Source organism: Polypterus senegalus, chromosome 18 (genome assembly GCF_016835505.1).
Source record: "Polypterus senegalus isolate Bchr_013 chromosome 18, ASM1683550v1, whole genome shotgun sequence".
NCBI classification, from domain to species: Eukaryota; Metazoa; Chordata; class Cladistia; order Polypteriformes; family Polypteridae; genus Polypterus; species Polypterus senegalus.
In genome coordinates, this window is record NC_053171.1 from 45,019,793 (window position 1) to 45,041,876 (window position 22,084).

Sequence of the window (22,084 nt, forward strand, 5' to 3'; positions counted from 1 at the left end):
GCTTTACAATTGATGATTGTCATGTTTGCAGCTTGCAGCAGCACCACCTTTCCTTTTTATCTCACACTTGCATAAGTAGCTTTTTAAAGAAACAAACTTAAAGGTGAAAGAGGGCTAGAGAGGTACCCGTGTCTCCTTTTATTTCAGAGTAATTTCTATGGATAGTAACCCATTGTTGGGCACTTCACTGCACTTTCACATGGGGCTCCCTTTGAAAGGCTGTAATTACACTGAAGACAAACAGTCCATGCACTTCTCTTCGACTTTTATATTCTCTCCTACAAGTCAAATGGTTATGTCCAGTGGTGATGATAATGGATTGTCAGGGTGTTCCATATAGGAGTTGTCTTTTGAGGTTGTGCGTTCACAGAGGAGAGAGTAGACAGGCTACTAGTATTTCTGACAGGTGACTCCTACAGCTTTCATTTCCCATTAGAAAGTTCTTATGAGCACCACAGTTTGGAGGACCGACAGTGTCACAATGCTCTTTTGTACCTGTTGCCAGATCATGTTCATCATTTCAAAGATAGTTTGTCTCTTTCTATTTTAATGACTGGATTGTTTTATCATCAGTGAAAAGTGTAATATCACATGCATGTAACCTACAGGATGTGGTAGGCAGCCTGGACACAGACAGGCAGACATCGTTTGAATCACCACAACACGTTTATTTACACTATTTACACCATGAATGACACACACAACCCCAAAACTCCCCCAAAGTCCAGGCCTCTATCACAGTGATGCCCGCCTCCTTTTCACTCCTCACGAGCTCCGTCCTTCTCCGCTCCCGACTCAAGCCATCAAATGGAGGGAGGCGGCCCCTTTTACAGTATACACACCTGGATGTGCTCCAGGTGCCTCCCAATAATCTTCCTCCGGCACTCCCCAGTGTAGCGGAAGTACCGGCCATGCACCCGGAAGCACTCCAGGTGTCCCTGGTCATCTTCCCCTCAGCACTTCCGGGTGTGGCAGAAGTGCTGAGGACCAGGGCTCTCCAGGCATCGGGGCGCCCCCTGGCAGTGACCACGGGCCCCTATAGGGTTGAGCTTCCAAGCTCAGTTCCTGTGGTCCCCAAAGCCACGAGGGCGGTCACCCCCTTGTGGTCTGAAGGAGGCGTAAGCCCTCCTCCGGTCCTCCTGGGCGTCCCGGCTGGGTGCTACCCCCAGCCGCTTGCCACACTGGCCTAGAGCAAGCAGAGCATATCATGAATATTTCACTTGTTTCTCTCCACAGAGGGGCATGTGAAACACTCCATTGTTTTCAGTCCTGCACCAGGCCAGAAGAGAAAATGTGGTCTGTGTTAAAATTGCATTGACATGCTCCCAGCTGGCCTTAAGAAATGTGACATACGCAGCTTTAAATCTCAGCTCTGTCCCTCTTTTAAATTGCTAAGTGAAGGGGAAATTGACCTGCTGTGTATACTGAATGCCCAGCTCTCATGATCATACATCCTTATCTTCATTAACCAGACCCCCTTCAAGTGTGCCTTTGGTGCTTTCTGCCCAGCAGTCAGAATAAATGCATCTTTTTGAAAATTCTAGCAGCAGACACATAAGGGTTTAATGACAAAAATAATTTAAATTCTTCCTGTTGCCACTAGTATGTGTTTGCTTTAACAAGCACAAAAAGACACCAAAAAATATGACCTGGGTTTTAAAAATATTTATGAACAATTTTAAGTGGGGACAGCTGCAGTCTCATTCAGTTTCAGATTTTTAATAATGGCATGAACATTGAGCAAGTCGAATTTTTGCTAAAACAGTGATTCTGTGAGATGGCTAACCCCATGCTGTGAATGCCCAGAAGCTCTTATTTAGCATCAACGCTTTGGAGCAAAAACTCTTTTGTTTTAAATGTTGTATGTTGGCTGATGCGGTTTCTCTTGTGGTGTATTATTTGACTTTTTAGTCAGTGATTGCTGATTAAGAATTCTATCCATACATTTGTTAATATTGTTTCTCTAGTCTGAGCATATTCTTGTAGAATCAGATGCAAGGCAAAAGTCTTTGCTGGATAAGACAGTAGCCCATAGCAGGGCCCATTCACACTAAACAGACCCAAACACCTTTAAGATGTGTGAAGAAAATAGTGAATCCAGAGAAAACCCACATGAGCACAAGGGAACATGCAGACTACCAACAGACACAACTGGTAATCAAACCAGCATAAATTAATATTACTAGTGCTTTATGCTTATCACAAAGTAACATAACACAACATTCTCAGATGTGTTTAATTCAATTTAGAGACATTGTCCTGGCAGCACTCTGCACAAGACAGGGACCAGTCTGTGAGGCTGGGTGTGTGCATACCAGAAAATACATTTTGAATATCATGCCCTTCCCCATCCATCCAACCATTACTAAACCTGCTTAATCCCATAAAAAGTCACGTATCTCAGTGCCAGTAGCTAGCACCCTTTTTCCTTCCTCCAACAAGTATATTTTGCCACAGTAAAGCAGCAGAAAGGGAATTTATCTGCAAGTCCTTGAAAAGTCATATGTTATCCTGAAGAAAATAAATAAAGAGGAAATGGACCTTTGACCTGCCCTACACCAGCATTTTTCTAGTGTAATGTTTCTCAATCAAGATAAATTATTCATGTGGCCACCTCAGCAACACTGTGTCCAGAGTACAGGAAACCTGAAGAAGCACAAAGTAATTGGACCTTGACTTAAAGCTCTGCTGCTCAAAGGTTATACTTTTCCAATGTAATTATTGACACATTCACCAAAGCTGAAGAGGTGGCTGTATTTGAGAACCTTGATGAATTTAACTAAGGTGTTTGGTTGATGTCTGTGTGTGTGTGTGAGTGTGAGCGCACGTGTGTGTTTGTGTTGGTAAAATATAACACTGCTTGGCAGAAATAAAGTGTGAGTGTTGCATTGTTAAATGTATGTCTTGCACTTTTGTATATAAGCAACACTCTAAATAAAGAAACCATTTATAGGTCTTAAGACTGTGTTTTTATTTTGCTGGTGGGCATTGTACAACGTGTGATTTTGTGTTTTACCCTGCAGCACATCATCACATCATGGCAGAACAGATAAGCCTGGAATTGCATGAAGGCAATTCTGCTTAAGCTAGCCAGTGAGAAAGGCCCTCATATATATTGTTCCAAGCCTATTGTCTGTGCTTTTTGTGAGGGATGAAAATAAAAATATAACTTTAATAGCACCCTAAACCACATTTAACACCTGGGCACTGACATCACTATTGAGTTTGTTTCTTTTCGTTGTTACCTTGCTGGTATATTTTGGTCATGTGGTTTTCTTCCAATGATGAAAATAATGCATTTTACTGGCAACCTCTTAATTGGCCTTACAAGAGCAGCACAATGTCAGAGCTACTTCTGGACAATAAGACAGAATGATTACAGAAGTGAAATTGGACTAGTGCTGTCCTCTAAAAGACAGGACTGGTAGAATGGCAGGTGTGATCCTCCAGCTCATTAGGAAGAAACACCCATTCCCTGAGTGTCGAGGGAAATGAGTGGTCCTGTGTTGATCTTCTAAATGAAACAACCCACAGGCTTCACACTCTTAAGAGTTACAGAGGTTTCAGTGACATTGCAGCTTGAGAGATGAAGTTGTGTGAAATAGCAGCCCCATCTAGTGCACAGTAATCAGTAGTCTTGTGGGTTGATCCAGATTGGATACAGTGTGTGCTCTTTTTTGTACTTTTGTGTTTTCAATTCATTATCCCTCCCTTCTTTGTTTAGTTGTGAATAAACAACAGGGTTTTTGTACATTCTGCATTTTTGGCCTTGTTGTTGGAGGGTAATGAAAGAGATGGCAGCAAAGATCAGAAACATAATTTAGAATTCAGTTTTTATTTGCTCTACATATCCAGCCCATTAAAATTCCATTTTGTGATTGTTTTGCTTTTAAACACATAAGAGAGAGCGAAGAAGGGGAAAAAAACACAAAGAGCAAAGGCAGCAGACAAATAGCTAAAGCTCTGGGTGTCCTCTCACCCTGATTCCCACCTGGTGGAATGGCCAACCCACTTGCAGTCCCCCATCTCCAGTCTCTTTCTCAATCCTGGCCTCTTTCTCCTAGTAAGCCTTTGCCCCAACTCCTCACCCTACCCTCAAGTCCAGACATGGCATGATGATGCATCCAAGTGCTATTGTATAGACAGTGAATGTGAATTTTCCAGGGGCAATACCTGAAGTAGCTGAGCTGTGACTTCACGTTGATATTTCAGGAAGGGAAGGTGAGACATCAAAAGTAGCAATTCCAAAATTTTAATTGCACATGAACACTGCATAAGACTGCTTTAAACTGCATCTCAAGATTACTTCTGTGACATGCACTTACGCTATAGAACAGCAGGCAAAAACTTTCCTAACAGCCCCTTGTGTTACTGAACACCTGAAGTCACATGACACCCTCATGCATCTGGTTGGGAGTATGCCGGTATTGTGCCAGTCCAGCGTCCCCACCCCTCAAATGGATAACATGGACCAGTTTGGCATGCCAGCTGTCACCTAATGAGTCTTGTGGCTTATTTTCAGCCATCTGTGGCCCCCTCTGTCTTTCTCTGTCTCATAACAAGTACACAGTCAGACTCTCTTTGCATCTGCTGATTCGTTTGCCCTCCACTGTCACAGGAGAATTCTCTTCTAGTTCCACTTAGGCCACGTTTATACTTCACGCGACATGACGCCTGCTCCAGCGGACGCTCCTGCTATGCAAGCATTTTACTGTTTATACTTGCACGCATACTTTACGTAAATCTGGAAGAATCCACCAGGTGGCACTGCAAGATATTATCATGGTGAGAACAGGTTCAGCTTCGATGTGTTGTGAATTGCCTGGAACATCCATTAAATTCTGATGACACCTTACCGCAATATCTCTGAAAAGGATGTGTAATGATAAAATCCACCAATCCAGGGATGTGTCCATTCCAGCTAGCTTTGGGCACAAGGCAGAAACGATCCCTAGATGGGGCATCAGCTCATCACAAGGTGAATACAAGCACTCACATACACTGGCGTCATTTTAGTGTCACCAAATCTGCATATCTAAGGAAGGAACCTGGAGCACACTGTGGAAACCCAGCAGGAAAACATGTAAACTCCAGGCAGGGAATTCTAGCAACATGACTCCCTGCGAGACAGCAGCGCTAACGCTTCGCCACCGTGTCACCCCCATGTGTGTAATTATTAACAGTATTCATTATTTAAATGAAATTAATGATTTATCTGTAAAATGCAACATACATACTTTAATACATTTCATCATGAAAGTGATATCAAGTATAAATCTTAAGGATTCTAAATGTGCAGAGGGTTGGAATATCATACATTTAATGTGTTCTGTGTGGTGGTCTATTGCTGTTTGCTGCTGTCAGCTCAGGAGGAAGCCCTAGAATAAAAAGATGGCGCAAAAGATGGTATGTGAGACTTTTAAAATGTATCGTGTCATTACGATCGGGAATATGTGACTCTTGAATATAAAAGCACCATGAATTCATCTGTATGTTGGCATTTTGCTTCACCACATCAAAACATTCATCAAACATCGAAGCGCGCACATCGATCCCGTAGGATCCGCATAGCGACTTTCTGTCACATGTAGATAGTCAACAGAGACTCTGATGTCACATTACAACTTTTAGCACACTGGGGCCCCTGACTTTTTGCTGGTACTGCAACTCGCGCACACGTCGCGTTAATTTCTGAGGACCTGCTCAGAGGAAGTGTCAAATGAAAGCTGGGATCGCGTGGCAGCCATGATGCATGCGTCTCTGCATTCTGAGTGTGAAGTATAAATGAGCCGTTAAGACTTCCATTCACTTTAATTGCTGTGATGCCTCAGGGTTTTGTTTTGTTTTTTTTTATTTCTGAGGCACCATGCACAATAGGATTTACAACTCTCAGTGGCTGCCATCTTTTCACCATGTCACACAGAGATGTTCTTTAATTGATGGGCTGGGCCCTGTGGAATGTTTCTCTGATCTGTACCATCTTGGTATTGTCATTGGAAGGCATTCCCATTTATGTTTATTTGCTTAGAAGACACTTTTATCCAACGTGACTTACAAAAGAGATCAATATAACTGAGAATTCAAGACCTACTCCAAACCTCACCTCTTTTAAATACTGTATATCTTGATTCTATGAGTTCAGTGCAGGTGGTTAGATATCTTCATCCAGTAGAATATAAAGCTTTAATGGTTTTCACTATGAATCCATTAATGCTTTACCAGATTATGTCCGTCTCTGCATCTCAATAGTTCACTGTTTTGCTTTGCAATATTCAGGGCATCACTTTTTCATATCTAAAGGTATAATAAAAGATTCTAGGAACTGTCATTTCTGTTTTTAGATACAACTTTGTCATGTTTGAGACTTCCATTGTAACATCAGGCAACTGGGAAAAAAGAAAGCGAGAGATAGAGAAGAAACGTGTAGAATATAAACATTTAACAGCTTAACTGAATTTGATGTAGTTTCAGCCCAGTTTCTTAGATGTCATGTTAACTCCTAATTCTGACCCATTATGTGTGAATACAGGTGTATGCTCCTTGTGCAATCCCATCTTCAACTGGTTTCAACGCCACCATTATAGTCTGCAAGCTCCACGACCCTGTAATGGAAAAAGCTGGTTCGGAAAGTGGATAAATGGATAGACTGGTTCTTTGACCGGATGTTGCTCTGGGAGATTGACATTGAGATTAAATTCTTCCACTGTTGACCCATTCACTGTGGTCACCCTCAAGTCTTTCCAGCTGGACATATTTTAAAAAATGCTGTCTCTTGAATGAATCATAGGAAATCATTGCATACACACCAAGATGAAAAATATGCGTGGGCATGATGTGAAACTGACTTGTAAATGACTGAAACATTCATTGCTAGTGTTCTTGTGTTATTGCAGATGTGTAAAAGCCACTAGCTTCATGTGCAACTATAGGAAGGCAGATTCAGTGTTCAGAAAGCAAAGTGCTGTCCACCCTTGAAGGAGCTGCGAACAATGGGATAGACAAGTCGAAAATAAACAGAAATGTTATTGGTGTCATTGGTGCAATGATGTCATGGAATAACAAATAGAAATACAAATATTTGATTTGACTTTATACTGCATTCACATTTAATGATCTGAAAGTGTCCCCCTGTTTAAAACCTGTGTTTATGATGCAGTTTGGCTTAACCTTTTTCCTCAAGCAGCCAAAGTTCTTGGGTAACCGTTGTCATTTATTGATATCATGCCTTTCCTCAGAAAATGCAACATTCTGAAACCCAGTTAATCAATTTTTGATTGATTGATTGAATTTCAAGATCACAAGAGTGCTAGTGTCTATCTTGGCAGCATCTGGTTTAAGTCCTAAAAACCAGTTCTGGATGAGACGCTAATCCATTGTAGGGCTCAATCACTCACACACCCACGCAGCAGTTTAAAATCATCTGTTAAACTAACCTGCTATGTCTTTAGAAAGTAGAGGAAAAACTGGAGTAACTGTAGAAAAATGTGCAGACGCCACACAGACCGTGACTGCACATAGGATCCAAACTCAGGAAGTTGGATTTGTGAGGCAGTCGCTCTAACTAGAACTCAACAGAGGAATTATTATTAGCAGATATTTTCCCATTTGGGATACTTAGTCAGGAATGCTGCTTTAATGCCTATGTCAAACAACAGTGTACACAGTAAGACTCAGTCTGCCGGCTCGGACCCCCTCAGGGTGCTTCGTAGCATCGGGTCTTTTATTTAATAGCATAAAAGGCGCCTAATATTGATGCGTCATTTGGGGTAGTAAAGCATCTGGCATCTTTCCACCATTGTGATGAATCTGAATAAAGCAAAAGCAGCATGTCTGACTGGACTGGGAAGAGGAGATGGCTCCACATGCTTCAAGCCATACAATTTCACTGTAGTTCTATTTTAAACACTATAAATAGTCACTTAAGTGTAAGTGCATTTCAATTTGGTAATGACCTCTTTATGCTTCTTATTCAATATTCAAAAAAGAAGATTAAATGTCATTTGAGAGTGTTTCTAAGAAGGTATGTAAATAATAGAAAGGAATGTACAAATAAAAGTGCAGAATAAGTAAAAGAGACTAATAATCAAGGAGAGATAAGCAGACTGTTTTTTTTAAATGATGAGGTGTTTGAAAAGGTGGGTCTTCATTTGATGGGCAAGACAGGCTTTTAAGGGCGTGACATTTCAAAGTGTGAGATGGCATCCTATACAGGCTGTCAGGTGGGACCAGGGCACTTTAAGAGAGTGAGACATGAAGGGATGAGGTGAGACGAGATGGAGCTGTGCAGATGGGCATATACAGAGTTAAGATTTCGCCTGACTCACAAGATGGTGGATTGGATGTTAAAGAGATTGGTGGCTGAGGACAGGAAGTCTGACGTGACCAAAGAGTGAGAAAACAGAACCTCAAAGTGTGGGATGTCTGGGACTTAGGAGTAACAATATGGGGCTTCATTAAATAAAGGAGGACATTGGGTTTTGTTTTTCTGCTGTTGAGTCAAGTCCTTTTGGAAGTTGTTTGTCATGTCTTTGCAAGCAGAAGCTATGCTGTTTTGCTGTATGCATAAACGAGAGTGTTGATTTTCTTTTCTTTTTTTCTCTGCAGGATGTTATTGCCGGGTTCCTGTATAGCATTCTTATAATGGTGATTTTTCAGCCAGCACTGGAAATCATTGATAACTTCAACTTGACCTGTACCTATGCTCCTCTTATCATTATCAGCCTGCACTTGGCTATGGGGCTTTTCTCATTCACACTGGACACTTGGAGCACATCAAGAGGGGACACTGCAGAAATTTTGGGCACAGGGGCTGGCATTGCTTGCGCTTCCAATCTAAACTACATGCTGGGACTGATGCCTGACCCTCCTGTGTCCCTGCTGCCGTTAGCAGTGCCAGCCATCACTACAGGTCTGGTTGTCAAGTGTGGCACACGTTTTCTACTGGGAGTTGTCATACTTCTGGTCACCAGGGCGATCATGAAGGCCATCACCATTCCACTGGCATGTCGAATCTTCCACATCCCCTGTGATGACATCCGAAAAGCTCGTCAGCGCATGGAAGTAGAACTGCCCTACCGGTATATTACTTATGGCACAGTGGGCTTCACTGCTCTTTTTGTGGTGCCCGTTATCTTCAGGGTTCTAAATTTGTCTTGATGTCTGTGGAGACCCTTTTGTCCCTCATTTCACACTTGAAATGCAGCTGAGACAATTACCTGAGCACTCAGCTGGTGTTTAGTGAACTAAAGCCACTACTAAGGCCTGCAGAATTGATAATTTGGTTTGCTCTTCTTTTTAAGGCAGTATAAGCACCAGCCTAATGAAATATACACAGCATATTGCTTAGAAAGCAGATCTTAAGTTTCCAGCCAGCCTGCTTGCTAACATTTAAAAATTAAGTCTTCGGTTGACACCCGAGACAGGGAATCAATCTGCATCTTGATAAACAGAAGCTGCGTCCGTCAGCTGCTTCATTTTGTGCCTTTTCGTTAGCAACTATTACTGAATTAAAGCCGCCGAGTGTGAGCAGACTATGCTGGGTTTCAGGCAGAAACCCAATTAGCACATCATTTTTTCCTGTTGCAGCATACAGCACCTCTGACAGGCTCCAATGGTACGATTCAGGGTTCACCAAAGACTGATCAGTAAGTAGCCCTCCTCCCAACACCATCTTTTTCCATTTTTGGAGGTTTCTCTGTTTTTAAACTGTGGTTATGACAAAAAAAAAGGCCAAAGTCTTCTGATGTATATAGAGTCATTTAAGCTCGCACTCTGAAAAGCTTTGGTTTTCCCTAAACTACATATGAAAAAAATCAAGGAAATCCATGGTCTTTTTAAACTTTATGGGGCTAATACCGGAATAAATAAAGCCATGGTGAGATGAACAATGGAAGCAATCAATGCAATTCTAAATTTATACTTTGTGTTTTAGCCCTGCATGTAAAAAGCAGGTGAGTAAGACAACACGTTTGATGACTTTCCTTAGTTTCATGGGTTTGTCTGCTGCGAATCCTAATGTCCATCAGGGTCGGCTTACTGTCTGTATATGATGTGCATGGATATCCTGAAATTGAGTTGCCAGGCTCAATGATTCTTCCTGCATCTGGAAGTAAAGCAGGGTCAGAAGCTGGAGCCCAAAATGGATTATATAAAAGCACACTTGCGATGAGATCACCCCTTCAATTATTTATGGAAAAAAAAACATTGTACCCACTGCTGACAACCATCCCTGCATTCTTTCAGCCTTTTTCTGAAGATTAAATTATCTATAGGAGGACCACATACCAGAGACATTTGTTTTGGGGGAGGGGGGGTTTGGGGGGCTTGTTGAAGCTTTACCTGCTTGTAAGAGCTGTACTGTCTAGATTAACCATTAGCAGTCATGCATTGAAACGGTACATACAGTTTGTTTTCAACAGAAAAAAAAAAACTATTTTAATGTGTTAATCTTTCCAGGCACACATAATTGTTTTCTACTTGGAATGTAATAAGTCTTTAACCACTAATGCCGTGGAGGCATCTTCTGTTCTTTGTTTTAATGTATGTTCCATATTATGTACTGTATATGTTGCCATGCACTTAATACTCAGTGCTAACTGATTTCATAAACTGTGGAAAACCTGAAAGAAAAGAATAGAAGCCACAGAAGTGTACCAGATCTCTTACCAAGTGTGTCTTTTGTGTGCTTGTGTTTCAGTGGTGATGCTGTTTGTGTGAGCCAGTCTGACACTGCTGTTCTGCAATACGTATGTCTCACAAATCATCACTCTTGCAATTCTGCTACTAAACTTTAGTGTGCATGTGCATACCCAGCATTCTTTAAACTACCTTGGTGCAGCACAGACAGACAGACACTCACTCACTCATTACCAATTAATGTAATGTTCACTCTTTTATAACTCTTTAAGCAGTCAAAGACATTAGAAACGCAAAGTGTTGTAGTACAATAAATGACCTGTGTTTTTAATGACTGGACCAAAGGGTGGCTTAGGGCAACACAAGTATACTTTTAGTTGAACTGGCAGCTTTCAGTTCCATCTATCTATCTATCTATTGTGGAGCCGACCCGGACACAGACAGGCAGACATGTTCTTAATCACCACCACACGTTTATTTACAAACTATTTACAACAATGAAGTCACACAGACTCAGTCCATTTAGTGCACAATTACCCCAACAATCACAGTCCTGGCCACAAATGCCTTCTTCTCGGGCCGCCTCCACTCTCCTTTCTTGCCTTGTCCACCCGACTCTAGTGCTGAATGAATGGAGACGGCCCCTTTTATACAGTCCCCGGATGAGCACCAGGTGTTCCCGGCATTCCTCGCTTGGCCACGCCCCAGCATGGCGGAAGTGCCGGCTGTCCTCCCAGCAGCTCTCCGGGTGTCTCCCAAAGTCTTCCCCCACACCAGGAAGTGCTGGGGCAACAGGTCCCCAAGGCATTGGGGCGCCTCCTGGCGGTGACCACAGGCCCCTACAGGGTAGGGCTTCCATGCCCTCAACCCGTGGCCCCCAGAGCAACCAGGAAGGCAGCCCCCACGTGATCCAGGGTGGGCTTTGACCCTCTTCCGGTCCCTCACGGCGTCCCAGCCGGGTCGTTGCCCCTGGCATCCCTGACACTATCTATCTATCTATCTATCTATCTATCTATCTATCTATCTATCTACAGTGGTACCTCTGGTCACAACCATAATTCATTCCTAAACTCTGGATGCGACCCGATTTGGTTGCGTCCCGAACGTAATTTCCTCATAAGTTGTTTGTAAATACTGTACGATTGAATCCATTCCAGACTGTACGAACTGTATGTAAAGTTGTTTTTTTTTTAAGATTTTTAAGCATAAAAATAGTTAATTATACCAGAGAATACACAGTGTAATAATAAACTAAATGTAAAAACATTGAATAACACTGAGAAAACCTTGAACAACAGAGAAAACTAACATTGCAAAAGATCATGCTAGACCAAGTTCACGCTAGACCCTTATGAACCACACTTTTTTTATGAGTTTTATGCACAAGGAAAAAAATTAAAGTTTGAAAAATTCTTAATTTATACAAATATTAACCCTAAACAACCAAGAAAACTAGTCTTGCATGAGTCAAGTTCTGGCGGAGAAAATGGGAAACAGAGAATGGGAAATCATTGACGTGTATGAACCGGAAGGGAGACTGGCCACCAGTGTTTTTGTTTGCCACCAGAGCGTGTGGTCATGAGCAGATGCGAAATTTTGCTGAACATTTTGATCGTAACCCCATTTGTGCATGTTCTGAAAGATTCGTGACCAGAGGTTCTACTGTATTTTCATAACCCCCTTATCCAGTTCAGAGTCACAGGGCAACTACAGACTATCTCAGTGTTCATCAGACGCAAGGCAGGAACAACACTCGGACAAGGCACTAACCCATCACAGGGTCACCTAACCTGCAAGTCTCTGAATTGTGAGAGGAAGAGTTCTTGGGAGAACTTGCAAACTCCACACAGGGAGCAACCAGGAGTGATGCTCAGTCTCCTTGTTGTGAGGCAAGAAGGCAACAGCTGCTCCATGGTGACTCCTGTAACTTGGTGGTTTAGAGCTCAATCCTTACCCATTTAGCCACACTGATGCCAATAAAGTGACCTTGTGTGTTTTACTGTAACTCTCATACAAATAGCCAGTAACTGTTATGCGTAGCATACAGAAGGTGTCATAGTATGATAGTGAAGGTACTGACTTTTTCAGTGAAGTTATTTTCCATTTTCAATTTCTGGACCTGCTGATTCCAATATAAAGTCACAATGGACTATAGCAGGGTTGTCCAACTCCAGTCCTGTTGGGCGCAGTGGCAGCAGGTTTACATTCTAATCCTTTTCCTACTCAGTGACCAGTTTTCACTGCTTATTAACTCCTTTCCCTTCATTTTAATAGCCCTGTTTTTAAGGATTCAGTCCTGTGAATTGATTCATTTCTTCATTAAATGGCAACCAAACAGAAATGAGATGTGAAAGGAGCTAACAGATGACCAGCTAAATTGGAACATTAAACTCCAGTCAATTTCACTCCAACCAGTTTCTTAATGAGAAGCCAATTAATTATTAATTAAAACCATTATTGAATATCCTGAATTGTAGCTGCTCTCATTCTGCCACAGCAGACTACTGATTTTCTGTTTTTTCTAAGACCACTTTCAAGATGTTTTGGTGACCTGAGCAAAGCGATATGACAGAGACCTTCACCTTTATTTTCAGGTTAGTTGGTCATGTGGCGGCCGGTTTTGTGTCTCATTATTGTTTGGCTGCTCATTGAGTCTGAGTCATGTCAATTAAAACAAAGGCAAAACAAGTGAGTCAGCAGCAAAACCAGCTCACTTATAAAGAAGATGGTGAGAATAAAAACCTACAGCCACTGCGGCCCTCCAGGACTGGAGTTGGACATCCTTGGACTAGAGCCTATGTCTGCAGTTAGACAAAAACCAACCCTAGATGGAAAATGCGCCTATTTCAGAGTACACAAGCTCGCTGACTCACCCACCCTGGAACAGTCAACTTTTACATGATATAACAGGAAACCAGTCATATGCAGACAAAACCCATTTAATCACTTGGAAAATGGACAAATGTTTGGGCGCGAAATTGAGTGTGGGTCCTTAGAGCTGTCAAGTAGATTTTCTAACCACTACTATGTCACTCTTTGCCAAACCTTAGCAGTATACTTTCAAAAGACAAGACAAGCAGGCAGTGTGCCTACCCAAAGAGGCTACATTTTTGTAGTGGAAAATATATGATTCTGTCCACTTCAGCCAGCAGTTCCCCAGGAAGTCACCTAAAAATGCAAGTGCTCCCAGTGTACAAAAAGACGCAAATTATAACAATGTGATTTCTAAGTCATTTTGGATAGATGCAACAGCTAAATTAATTGTAAGTGATCACTATATGTAAAGAGTATATTCAATAAATAAAGACACAGTTGGTAACTGTTAATTTAGGCATATCTAATTGAGCTATTTTTCTATGTAGTCACCCTTGACATCAGTATGCTGGTTATATTGCCTTACAATATTTTTATATTCTTGTGGCAAGAAGACTTATGTTTCACTCTAAAGTTGCACCACATTCTGTTTTTCACACCATTGTTGCTTGGCGACATAATGTTCCTTCACTTGACGGTGCTTCTTGTTTTTTAACTGTGACACTCACTCTTAAAAATGCATTGTCTTGTTCTTCCATTCTAGCAGAGTGGCAGTTGAGTTACATAGATTAAGGGAATAAGAGATTTGTTACTTATTTGAAGTAACGTCTGGGGACACATATACAGTAGGAATGTGTTCAATAATATGCAAAGGCAAAACTAATTTGATGGGATTAAAACCATAATATATAATTATAATACTGTATGTCCTTTGTTGGTAAAGAGAATGAGCTGCTCTCCTTTTTGTTTAGGAGCGTTGACAGGATTTCTGCATTTCATCAGAATGTATTTCTGCACGCCATGACACATAATGATAAATTCTGCGCAGCCCAGCTCACTCAGTAACACGTTCGTAAAATGTGACACAGGCTGGATCTCAAATCAGTTTCATCAGCTCTCTTCAGACCCAAATATCACTCCTTGACTGTGTCATCGTCGTCATCATCATCATGGACGCAGACGTCAAAGTCACGAGAACCCCTCAAGTGAAGTCATTGTGACGAACTGATCTTTCAAGGTGGTTAGTCACATCTGACATAAAGTCTCACCCCTTTGTGTGCTCATGATTTTACCACGTAATCCACTTGGCCCACACATTGCCATGTGCACTTTTAAGACTACTTGTTTTTCTTTGCTCCCATGCCCACTTCCCTGCAGCCTTGTTGAAAAAAGTTAATTCAGCTGTAAATCTTCAGTCACCTTTGCCCTGCAGTCAGTATCTTTTATCATGTTATATTCGTGCATAGGTGGCCTCAAAGTTTAAGGTCACCTATCATCAGCTACATGGCTTAACCTTTACACCACTAAACTCATCCACATTTTAAAATCTAGTAAATAAAAGTAGTTATAATGTTAATGTTTTACACTTGACAGATTTTTTAAATTATTATTTGGTGTACAGATTTTGACAGTTCTGTCACAGATGCCTTCTGAGAGAAGCTAAATCACTCGTTTTTGCACAACACAACTGTGCCTGAAAGCATCAGGCCTTTACTAGTGCAAATACATTTATTAGCAGGTTGTCATTGCCTTGGAGGCGACACACTCCCAGCAGTTCTGTTGTAAATGTGTTTTTATATGAATTAACCATGTCTTATTCTGTCATGTGTGTTAGAATTAATTTAACAAAGTGGTTCTGGTTTTATGGGGCCACGTACCACCTCCACTTCTAATATGTAAGCCTGCTGTGTTGAAACGTCATACTGCAATTTGTAAGATATGTGAGTACATTTTTACAGTGTATAGTTAGTAAGTAAGTTCTTTAGAACTAAGGGGTTGACATTTCACCTCTACAAATCTGTGAATTTCCCCTTGGGATTAATAAAGTATCTATCTATCTATCTATCTATCTATCTATCTATCTATCTATCTATCTATCTATCTATCTATCTATCTATCTATCTATCTATCTATCTATCTATCTATCTATCTATCTATCTATCTATCTATCTATCTATCTATCTATCTATCTATCTATCTATCTATCTATCTATCTATCTATCTATCTATCTATCTATCTATCTATCAAACCTTATCTCCCAGAAAAACTGAACATAGCTGTTTGCTTACAGGAATAGTGCTGCTATTTGCCCCAAGTAAAGTGCACTAAACCAAGAGCAGGCAAACTTGGAACTATTATACTACAATGGCAACAGGGTTTTGTTTACGGTAAGCTAGAACTTGTGCCTTTTTTAAACTGGGTTTTCATGAGTTGGAAAAGCAAAACAATTGCTTTATCTCTCTGTCTCTCTCTCTCTCTCTCTCTCTCTCTCTATATATATATATATATATATATATACACAGTACAGGCCAAACGTTTGGACACACCTCCTCATTCAATGTGTTTTCTTTATTTTCATGACCATTTTACATTGGTAGATTCTCACTGAAGGCATCAAACCTATGAATTGAACACATGTGGAGTTATGTACTTAACAAAAAAAGGTGAAATAACTGAAAACATGTTTTATATTCTAGTTTCTTCAAAATAGCCACCCTTTGCTCTGATTACTGCTTTGCACACTCTTGGCATTCTCTCGATGAGCTTCAACAGGTAGTCACCTGAAATGGTTTTCACTTCACTGGTGTGCCTTATCAGGGTTATTTAGTGGAATTTCTTGCCTTATCAATGGGGTTGGGACCAGCAGTTGTGTTGTGCAGAAGTCAGGTTAGTTGGATGATCATTTATTTTTCAACAGGACAATGACCCCAAACACACCTCCAGGCTGTGTAAGGGCTATTTGACCAAGAAGGAGAGTGATGGAGTGCTGTAAATGGTCATGAAAATAAAGAAAACGCATTGAATGAGGAGGTGTGTCCAAACGTTTGGCCTGTACTGTATATATATAATATATATCCAGGTTCAATTCCTGGCTAAGAAACTATCACAGTATGTACATATTCCTGAAATGTGTGTGCCCTGCAATGGATTGGTAGCCCATACTAGGCCTCCTCTGCCTGCTGTCCAGTTCTTCCAGATAGAGGTAAACTTGCTGCATCTGGCACAAAAGTTTGGTTTTGATTTCGGCCTTGTATTATATATTCATGCAGCTTTGCCTTATTGATACGGCTACTGCTTTGTCACCTGTCATTGCCACTGGCATCTGTTTAACACAAGTGCTTGGCCAAAAGTGAGATTACTGAAAAAAACACTGATGTGTGCTGAGATTCTGGAGAAAGCCAGAATCACCCACACCTGGTGATGACTAAAGAGGAAGTCAGATGGCACAGCACTTTGTGTCAGGTTATTTTGTATAAACTGTTGAATATAAATCGAGGAAATGTTACCTGTGGACTATGTAATGCAGTAGTGAAACTGCATTTGGAGTACTGTGTGTAGTTCTGGTCACTATGCTACAATAAAGACATAGCAGCACTTGAAGGCTCTGCAGAGGATAACAACCAAGTGCATCTCAGGACTTAAGGACATGTTCTATTCTGACAGACTCAGAAAATTAAACCTCAAGCAGAGGAGATTGTGTAGAGACCTAAACCACATCTTAAATATCTTCAACTTTTAACTAAATGGTGAATCACATATGTGAGCACATCAGTGGAAATTAAGGGAAAGATTATTTAGGGATGAAGCCCGGATTTGGGAAGCTGGAACTATCTACTGAACCATGGCATGGAATCAAAAACTTTGACAACCTTTAAGAAGTATCTGGATGAAATATTGGGACAACTTAGCTATTAGCTAAACAGATGAGCCTGATGGACTGAATGGTGTCCTGTCGTTGGTTATATTTCTTGTTCATGGATCAAACATCCTAGGTTCGATTCCTGCAACTGGTCATTGACCATGTAGAGTGGTTCCGGTTGATTGCCCACTTTAAACTGGCCCCATTGAGTCCAAGTGTGAATGGGTGTTCTGTAAGCACTGGCCTTCTAATGGAATTAAACCATTTTGAGTGCTGGTTCCTGCTCTGCACCCAGGGTTGCCAGAATAGGCTGTGGTCCCCCACCAACCTGAATTGGATTAAGTGGGCATGAGAATGTTATTTTAAAGAAGGAGTAGAGTTAGGCCCTAGTGTCACTAGCAGTCAGTGTCTCTAGCATTTATCGGACTGAATGTAGCACTTCAAATCTATCCAGATTTTGAGTTTACTAGCCCTAAACCATACTGGTGTCCTCACATACCTGGCCTCCCGACATCAGTAGAAGGGAAGTCCTGGGCAGAGTGATGATATCACATCTTCCGTCACATAGGTATGTCATTTCAGTTTGCTTTGCTATGCCTTTTCCCTAGATGTAACATTGGCAGATGCAGGGGTCTGTCGATGACCAATCAGGTTTGTCTCTGCCTCTTGGGGACGTCAGCTCCTGGCCAGCTTTGTAGGCACGAGCAGCATGCGCAAGCAGAACTAATCACTAGCTGATTAGCCCTTCTGAAAGAGATCCCCTTGGCTGTAATCACATTTTATACACTGAGGCACTGCAGTAATTTTTCTGACAAGAATTAATGTTACATCGACTCTGTTTTCACAGAACTGAAGTCTTGGGCCGCTTCAAAATGTTTTTCTGCAGTTCTGTTTTCAATCAACACACTTTCTCAAAATAGTTTTTATCTGTTACAGTTATGAGTGCTTCCTTTCACTATAGCAACACAATCTTCAGACCTCCTATGAGAACACAGTATAACCAAGCACTCTTTATTGTTTATACTGCCTTTTGTGACTATATAGGCAGAACACACTGCAGAGGCTTGCTTTTTCGTAATTCGAGCTTAGGTGGCTTGCTAAACATCACACTGTGATAACAGGCAGTGTGTAACCACGAGGGGTAGAGATTTGCTCTTATTTAAACAGCAATGTGACTATATTGAGATCATAAGGCCTCAACCGTTGTTGGTCACTCTCATCCTTTCTAATTGACTTCTTGTGACAGAAAGAGACATTCATGTGTGCTCAATCCTGGCCTTGATCTCTACCATACATCAAGAGTTTGCTGTGCAATTGATTTGGGAGACTTAAATGTTTGCTCGTATGCATGAACATTTGCACTGACACCATCCTGTCTTGTGCTAGCCAAGGTGAGGGACAGACAATTGTTGACTGGCACCCTTGCTGGGGTGAAGGCTGGTACTGTAGTACATTGGTGGTCTAGTTAGGGTGAAGTCACAACTGCAACACAGATTCTGCTAGATTTTAATTGAGCAGGACGTCTCAGAACGGAATTAAAGGGGAGAATATGAGTCCTGTCGGGTTACCCATCTAACCGGGCTAGTCTTTATCTCAGCCAAGATATCTGTCTTCAGTATTAAAGGACTTCAGCTCAGTCAGTGCACCAGTCCAGATAGACAGGGCTGCAATTACCTAAGCTCCAAGCTACAGAAGAGGACTTCACCTTGGCCAGTGCAGCATTCTTGTAGAGATATGAGTTAATTGTATCTTAGGTACCAGGCAGGAGTGAAACAGGACATCATCAAGGGAAGCATACAATTCTGGGTCTTCATCCAGATCAGAACCCGAATCCACAATGGGCAGGCCTTCACATCAACTAAGGCACCAGTCTGGCACCGGGCAGGTCTTCATCCAGGACAGGATACCATTATGAAATGGGGAGGACATCACATTATGCAAGACGCCACTCGACCCTGGAGACCTGACTTCATATTGGTCAAGGTATCAGTCTGCAACAGGCTAGGTCTTCATTCAGACCAGGAAATCAGTCTGCAAAGGTGCAGGTGTTCATCCTGGACAGGGAGCCCATCTGTAGTGAGTCAACACTTCACATCAGCCAGCACACTGGTCTTTAATAGGATGGACTCCTGCCCCATCCAGACTGGTGGCCTGCTGTGGATGAAACTCTTACTATACAGAAAGGTTGTGGGCATAGTTGTGTAGAAGTGGCACTGACTTCATCTCACTTAGGATTTGCCTGTACACAAACTATTTCAGAATATGTATACCAGTATATATATATATATATATATATATAGTGGACTGGGACCCGGACACAGGCAGACGGACATCTTAAGTTCACCACACACTGTTTATTTACACTACTATTTACACAAATTACGTGCACTCACAACCCCAGTGCCTCCAGCACCGATTCCCCCAATGTCCAGGCCACACTCTTCCAGCCACTGTGCCTCTCTTTCGACCGCCTCCCGTCCTCTCTCCAGTTCTGTCCTCTTCCACCCGACATCCACTGCTGACTGGAGGGAGGCGGCCCCTTAAATGGGAACCCGGATGGGCTCCAGCTGCTTCCCGGCAATCAGTCCTAGCCACACCCCAGTCCGGGTGTCCCCTGTTCTCTTCCCCCTGGCACTTCCTGGTGTGGTGGAAGTGCTGGGCTCCAGGCATTCCTCAGGCACCTGGGTGCCGCCTGGCGGTGGCCACGGGTCCCTACAGGGCTGGGCTTCCAAGCCCCCTGCACCCGAGGCCCCCAACATAACCAGGGTGATCGCCCCCTTGCGGTCTGGAGGAGGCACAAGCCCTCCTCTGGTCCTCCTGGGCGTCCCGGCCGGGCTCCAGCCCCGGCTGGGGACCACAATATATATATATATACCAGTAATGGCACACTGACACTTGACTTGAGCATTCCTAGTTTTCATACTCTTTCTCTGTTTAGCATTCATTTGTTCAGAAGTTGATGCGGTTGCTGCTTCCTGAGCTGCTCTTCTTTTCTCCACCCTAGCGTCCTGCTTCTGCTCTTCCTTCGTCTGCATTTTTTCTCGTTAAAACTGATTAAGTCAGTGTTTGTGTTGCAATTACTTAGTACGTTTTCTTTAATTTTTCACTTAAGCTGGCACTTATGTCTTCAATCTGCCTCAAGAATGATTTAAGATATGAAGAGGTAGGGGAAGTGACGACACCTGTACACATGCGCCACATGGCCGCCCACTGCCGAGAGTTGATTCTACAATAAAATAAAATAAAAATAAAAAGAGGAATAACTTTGGAGGTCAATAATCAACTCGAAAGTGGATAGTAGACGCCACGTAGTATATGGGCACCAAATTTCAGGCCAATAGTTCAAACAGTTTGGGAGCTACAGGTGATTTAAAATCCTGGACAGACAAACGTACAGCCACGGTAGTGTATTATATATAAAGATATATATATATATGTATATGTATATCCTTTTAATGTTTTTTTCATTTCCCTGGTGATTCAGTGACTATAAAGGAGTCGGGTGTGTGCCTTTCAGCCTGCCAAGCTTTATAGACTCAAGCACCCAATGATGATGCCAGCAGGCTGATGACTGGCACTTGAGTTTTGGCTAAAGCTTTTCAAGGAGCTCTGTGGCAGTCTTTTGGGTAAGATTAAATAAAAAGTGATCTGGGCAACGCACTCCTTGTTTTATTCCCCTGACTTTCAAGATGTCGCAAATGCTTTTTCTTAACTTCCCAAACTGAAATTGTTGCCCTCATTCTTTCTGTTTAAAAATTCAGTCAGTGTGAAACTTGTGAGGCCTCTCTACTCTCTATACTGTTTGGTCAATGCTTGTTTTAGCTGCTTCCTTAGCAATGGCCAATTACGCTGACGTTCCTGATTGTCCGGTTCTTCTGGTTTCATCCTGGTTCTTTCATCACCTTGAGTGTCAGTCAACTGCTGAAATTCTCAATAGGTAGCCTTTTTGAGACGTAAAAGGGGAATTCTCTCCCTGAGGCAATCACCATTACATAATGGGCTGACATCTTGTTAGCAGGCTCCATTTTTGGTCATGCTTTAAAATCACCTTAATAAGAAAGTAAAAAATTCTACATATACAGTATGTTTAGTGAAACTGAGATTAAATTGATCACCTGCTAATTTAAATTATTTTTAGATCTTTTTTTATTTTAAATCTGTCCCGCTCAGGACTGATTCCTGGCTTGTACTCTATGCTCTCAGAATAAGCTCCTGTCCCCCACAGCCCTGAAGTGGGTTAAGCGAGTTTGAGATTGCAATGGGATTAAATATTATTTTAGAAGCTTAAGTTGATCAGTTTTATTTTTTGTTGTTTATATTTTATTTATAGCAGGTAAGAACAAAAGACGCTGTTCTGTACAGAGCTTACAAGGGCTCAAACTTGGGTGGCATGATGGAGCAGAGGTTAGCTCTCTACTGGATCTCTGCTTTCCCCCCCACATCCCCATTAATATGCAGGTAAGTGAGTAGGGCCATATGTGAAGATTCGCTGTGTGATGACTATCTCCATCCAGGGTTACATCCTGCCTTGTGCCCAGTGCTGCCAAGATAAACTGCAACCCTAACGTTGGATCAACAGACAAAATTTAAAACTATCGCTAGCTGAACGTATTAAAAATAGGCATTATGGTGGATAAGGAAACATTAAAGACTTACGGTGACATTATGTGTAACAATTCAACGCTTACATTATCTATTGAAATATGCCTAGCAGTGACATTAAGTGTAGCAGTTCTAAGGTATTCATTTTCTACTGCAACATTCCTCTCCATCTC

The 22,084-nt window shown here is 41.9% G+C and overlaps 1 protein-coding gene across 1 annotated transcript in view; it reads left to right on the plus strand.

The window, feature by feature from the left end:
• sgpp1 (sphingosine-1-phosphate phosphatase 1) overlaps positions 1-10,657 on the plus strand; it is a 100,813-nt gene extending 90,156 nt beyond the window's left edge. Inside the window, exon 3 of the mRNA XM_039741326.1 lies at positions 8,605-10,657. Within this exon, the coding sequence (XP_039597260.1) occupies positions 8,605-9,156 (552 nt within the window). The 3' untranslated portion in view covers positions 9,157-10,657. The remainder of the gene's footprint in view (positions 1-8,604) is intronic.
• The last annotated feature ends 11,427 nt before the right edge of the window (positions 10,658-22,084 follow it).